Source organism: Penaeus monodon, chromosome 21 (assembly GCF_015228065.2).
Source record: "Penaeus monodon isolate SGIC_2016 chromosome 21, NSTDA_Pmon_1, whole genome shotgun sequence".
Classification (NCBI taxonomy): Eukaryota; Metazoa; Arthropoda; class Malacostraca; order Decapoda; family Penaeidae; genus Penaeus; species Penaeus monodon.
Genome location: NC_051406.1, coordinates 37,495,517 through 37,495,846, shown reverse-complemented (window position 1 = coordinate 37,495,846; position 330 = coordinate 37,495,517). Strand labels below are relative to the sequence as shown.

General features: G+C 64.2%; 1 protein-coding gene across 1 annotated transcript in view; it reads left to right on the top strand.

Annotated features, from left to right (window-relative positions):
• The window catches only part of LOC119586457 (glutamate-gated chloride channel-like), a gene marked incomplete in the record, with an annotated part of 67,121 nt that overhangs the window by 58,392 nt on the left and 8,399 nt on the right, over positions 1 to 330 (top strand). The window contains 1 exon segment of the mRNA XM_037935190.1: positions 112 to 246. Within this exon segment, the coding sequence (XP_037791118.1) occupies positions 112 to 246 (135 nt within the window).

The following is a 330-nucleotide window of genomic DNA, read 5'->3' as shown; positions in this document are numbered from 1 at the left end:
CACCCCCTTCCTCCTTCCCTCCCCTCCCTCCTTCTCCCCCATTCCCCTCCACCCCCCTCCACCCCCCTTCCCCTCCCATGCGTACTGACCCACGTGCTTTGACCTCGCCAGACGGGTGGACGACGGAGGACCTGGTTTTCCTCTGGCGCGAGGGTGACCCGGTACAGGTCACGAAGAACCTGCACCTCCCGCGCTTCACCCTCGAGAAATTCTTCACCGACTACTGCAACAGCAAGACCAACACGGGTGAGTGTGGGCGTGGGCGGACGGGCGGGCGGGCAGAAAGGGGGTTGTGTCTTCGTTGAAGGTATGCGCGTCCAAACGGGGGCT